Source organism: Ictidomys tridecemlineatus, chromosome 11 (assembly GCF_052094955.1).
Source record: "Ictidomys tridecemlineatus isolate mIctTri1 chromosome 11, mIctTri1.hap1, whole genome shotgun sequence".
Taxonomy (NCBI): Eukaryota; Metazoa; Chordata; class Mammalia; order Rodentia; family Sciuridae; genus Ictidomys; species Ictidomys tridecemlineatus.
The window spans coordinates 121,803,513-121,808,387 of record NC_135487.1 but is presented as its reverse complement, the minus strand read 5'-3'; the positions used below and the strand labels follow the sequence as shown (position 1 = coordinate 121,808,387).

The window sequence follows — 4,875 nt, the reverse complement described above, 5'->3', positions numbered from 1 at the left end:
GTTGATACTGGTGTGGAGGACAATCCAAAGTGATTCTGAAGAAGTAAATAAAGTAACCAGTGATGTCAGTGACATGAAGATGGTGGAGTGGGGGATGGGGTAGGGAAGAGAGCACATGGGGGATAATTCACAATTATTCAATAACTAAAAATGCTGATGATCCTGGGATCAGTACCTGGCACTGAAAGAAGAGTGCCTAGTGATAAGGTATCTTTTCAGTGCCACATAAAACATGTTGCATTGAAGTTGAAATAGGGGAAGATGACCAGGAAGGAATTTCATAACAATGAGAGAATTTGGAAGATTGGGCAGAGACTCAGAAGAGCAGGGGAAATGGGAAACTGAGTAGGTGGTCAGGGTTTGGGGTGGAAACAGATTTTCTTTGCTTTAGGCAGGAGAGGTCTGTCTGTTGGTTGAATAAGGAAGTCAGAAGAGAGGTCTGTGGGTAGGTTTGTTTAGAACAGAAATCAAAGGCCAAGTTTTCTTAAGAGAACGAAATAGCATCTGCAAAGGCCATGGTGTTTCTGCTACTCCTCTTGATAGCTGCTCTCTTCCCAGGTGATGACAGTGAATATGGTAAGAATTGTGGCAAGAGGTCTGTGTGTGTGTGTATGTTTGTGTGTGTGTGTGTGTGTGTGTGTGTGTGTGTGTGTGTGTGGTGTGTGTGGTGATGGTAGTTTCCCCTGCATATACCTGGAGAGAATGAGTGCCAAGCTGGCCCCATTCTGTGTGTCCTTACTGATGCCGTCCGTGGTCTCCTGGAGTTGGTTGGTAGAGCCTGGGACCCTGGGGGCCAGCAGTTGTCAGCTAAGGTAACGGTGGCTCTCCACTTTTCCAGATTCTGAGTCTTCCCACTCTGGCAACTTTCTGTTCCCAGTCTCTCTCTCCCAATGTCACATTCCCCACATTCTGTCTATTCTTCATCACAGGGTCTGAGGAGCCTGTCTCCTACCATCTCCTCCAGATGTCATTGTTTTACAACTATTCCTGGGCACATCTGAGCTCAGGCTGGTTGGGGGAGCTGCAGATTCACAGCTGGAACAGCAGCTCTGATACCTTCATTTACCTGTATCCCTGGTCCAGGGGCAACTTCAGTAACAGGGAGTTGATGGAACTGGAAAGTTTTTTCTGGGAAAACTTCATTGGAATTCAGGAATTTTACACTGATTACTTCATTTTTGAAGGTGAGTTTAGTTCCATTGCTGGGGAGAAGAAAGGTAAGAGGGGGGGTGTCTCAGTGACCTTTTTGATCTGTGGTGCTGGGGATTGACCCCAGCCTTGTGCATGTGAGTCAAGCTCTCTATAAACTGAGCTGTATCCTCAGCCCTCAGTGAACTTCTTATTTCTGTAGTAAACAGCCTATGCTGTTTCCAATCTTACTCCACTCTCTTCAGCATAAAACTGCAACCACACCCTGGTAAAGTGCTATACACCAGAACCCAATTCTTCAAAAACTTCAGTTTTTGCCACTTGTGAACTGCTCCCTCATTGCCTGCAGGGCTGTGTGTTACTATCTCCCCTCAGAGGCATCCGGTGGCCACCCTTTTCCCCAGCAATCAGCCAGGTGCCTTCCGCTTCCTCACTCTTTGGTTGACTCCTTAAAATGTGACTTTCTCTCCCATTTCATTCTTCAGTCATCCCCATCTAAACTGCTATGGTTATCATGAATACTTTCACCCTGGTTAGTTAGAGTCTCTGCTCTCTCACATGAAGTCCTTCACCCCCCACCATCACTATCACCTTTGAACAACCCCCTCCCTTCCTCATATTATCATCTCTTCCTCCACCTCCAGCTCCTACCAGTTCCCCTTTCTGTGAACCTCAGACCAAACCACACTGTGGTCCATCCCCTAAACTCCCCAAATTCCCTTCTGCTTTTATAGTCTTTTGCTTCCACTTATTCCATTTTCTCCCTTTTCTCTTCTAATTCATGACTCTTCTTCCCCAGATCCCTTTGATATGCAGATGGCTACAGGCTGTGAACTGAATTCTGGGAAGGGCTTCCTATGCTTCCTGCAGTTAGCTATCCAAGGATCTGATTTCCTGAGCTTCCAAAATGAAACATGGTTACCATCTCCAGAGGGTGGAATAAAGGCCCAGGAATTCTGCAAACTGTTCAATCTGGACCAAGGCTTTGTACAAGGCTATGCACATTTGCTCCTCAGTGACACCTTCCCACGTTTCACCTTGGGTCTTCTAGATGCAGGGAAGGCTCATCTCCAGCGACAAGGTCAGTCTTGTATCACATCTCAAAAAATTTTTCTATTTTAAAGTCAAATTCAGGATAAAAAGAAGATAATGTGTGACATTTCCAGAAGGTGAAAGATATATCCATGTAGTCTCATGTGGAGTTATGAACCTCTCAGTATATATTAGAGTCTGTGTCTGGATGTGTTTTTTGTCCTTTGCAGTGAAGCCCGAGGCCTGGCTGTCCAGTGGCTCCAGCCCTGGGCCTGGCCATCTGCTGCTGGTGTGCCATGTGTCTGGCTTCTACCCAAAGCCCGTGTGGGTGATGTGGATGCGAGGTGACCAGGAGCAGCTGGGCACTCAGAGAGGTGACATCCTGCCCAATGGTGATGGGACGTGGTATCTCAGAGCAACCCTGGATGTGGCAGCTGGGGAGGCAGCTGGCCTGGCCTGCAGGGTGAAGCACAGCAGCCTAGGAGGGCAGGACCTCGTCCTCTACTGGGGGGGTAAGAGTCGGACCCAGGATTGAGATGGGGGGAGGTGGTCTTCTATAGCAGAGCTTGAAGGGCCAGCTAAAAATTTGGGAGATTAGGAATTTTAGACCTAAAAGAAGACAAATATTTTATTCCAAGGAATGGAAGAATTAAATATGAATCCTTCTTCTATCCTATTAAATATGAATCCTTCTTCTATCCTACATCTTTCTGCATCTACAGATCAGAAAGATGTAGGATAGAAGAAGGATTCCTCTCTGAAAAGGGATAAGAATAAAATAGGAGGAATGATTGGTGCAGTAGAAACTGAAAGAAAATAGTTAATACAGCAAACAGGGAGTGTGAGGGGTAAACAGGGAATGGATTGGAAACATCTTCCTGGTGTCCCCTTGAATCTGCAGCACCTCCTAGTGCCCTGGGCTGGATCCTCTTGGCTGTGACAGTGGCCCTGGCTCTTCTGACAGGTCTTGGATTTTGGTTTAGGAAACGCTGGTGAGTTCTTTGTATCCATCTGTTCTGTTTGTCCCTCCTCCCCATGGTCTTCCCTTCTTTTTTGACTTTTTCCTCACTTTCCTTCTCCTCTCAGCCCTACTCCCACTTTCTCCTCTATTCTCACCTCCACCTCATGAAGGTCTGTTATTTCTCTGTTCTCATTTGGTTCACGTAGGACACACTGTGAAGCTCCCTGCAGTGCTGTCCCTTTGAAGTGAGGACCCAGCGACCCAGGTACCCAGTCTACACCTGGACACCACGTGGTGATGACATCACTTCAACTGTCCTTGTGAAACCTTTGTAATTTACCTGGTTCATGTTCAGTTACCAATATATGCTCAATGTAATCTTGCAGGATGTGTGTTCAGACCTGGGCTGAGACTTTACCTGTGAATGGAACAGGAACCTAGCAACCTCTGCTGGGTTAGATACAGTGGATCATCAGAAGGATTCTAGGTGTCACATCCTCCAGGGGTCCTTCCTTGATCCACAGTGGGGAGCCATCTCCCCTCCATCTCTGCATCCCCACCTGTCAACTGTACCCCTCACTGCCCACTTCTGTGGCAGTTGTGTAGCTTTGTTTCTTTCTTTCAGTTTTTAGAACATTGAGAGCAAAGTATGTGCTTTTGAATTATCTGTATCCCTGGTGAAGTGTCTGGCCTGCATGTAACATGTTCTCAATAAAAACTTGTATGGAATTTATGTAATGTTTGCAGTTTTTTTTCTTTTTAAATTCTCTGCCTTTGTGCCACCTGAGTTGTAGTTGAGACATTTCATGCCCGACTTCAAGTCTTGCTTGGCCAAGGGATTTTATGTTTTCCTAATTCTACAGTTTTTCTCTGAGCCTCTGAGAATAAATACAATGTTGCCTCTTACTGATTCTGTTATTCATTTAGGGAAGTATTAGTGTGAAACTGTTGTTCCAAGTGCTCTAAACTGAAAGATCAGGGAAGGATGAAGGTCTTCCATATTCTGTGTGGTTTATGGTCAAACAGCAGATTGATTACAATGGAGTTTGGTAGCTATGTAGACTCTGTGGCCTGAATTATAATTTCATTTTAACAGAATCATCAGAAGACGGATCGATGCATTGAAGGTTGAGAGGCACCTCATGGTGGTGATACCTGAAATATGGCCCAAGGGCATCACTGAAGAGAGAATAAAAAGTGAGGAGTCAAAATGATGTTCTTCAGGGCTGAAGTAGGTGCAGGTGAGTAAGGTGCATTCTCAGCAGTTATGTTCTCTACAGTTACAGCTGCAAATGCTTCCTTAGTGAACCCTGAGCCATGCTCCTAGGGTAAATAGAGGGTTAGGTTCCTTTGAGTTTCTGTTCACAATATTTTTGTTAACTGATGAATACATAACCTTGTTTTTGTGTATTTTGTTTGAAAATATTACTTAATATATCTTTACTACTGTAAATTGCATGATTATTTGAGAAGTGACCCTGAATAATGTTATCATAAATTTCCTTGGCTTTCAAACTTCTTACAACAATATCTACCATATGTAAAATAATCTATTGTCATTTCAAGAAACTCCAATTTTAGTTTTTGTTATAGCTTTATCGTAGCATTATAGAAGTTACTTTACAAACTAGTTTCACCTACTAATCCTCAAATTTCATCTTTCTTTTTCCAGTGTATTGCATTGTTTACTCATTAACATAGAACTCTCAGGCAACAGCATTATAACACTGACA

The 4,875-nt window shown here is 44.3% G+C and overlaps 1 protein-coding gene across 1 annotated transcript; it reads left to right on the top strand.

The window, feature by feature from the left end:
- The first annotated feature begins 515 nt into the window (after positions 1-515).
- Positions 516-3,827, top strand: LOC101966583 (T-cell surface glycoprotein CD1a). Its single transcript, XM_078024952.1, has 6 exons — positions 516-576; positions 930-1,184; positions 1,949-2,230; positions 2,412-2,693; positions 3,083-3,173; positions 3,349-3,827. Exons 1-6 carry the CDS (start codon positions 516-518, stop codon positions 3,389-3,391), a joined length of 1,014 nt encoding a protein of 337 aa, XP_077881078.1. The 3' UTR covers positions 3,392-3,827.
- The last annotated feature ends 1,048 nt before the right edge of the window (positions 3,828-4,875 follow it).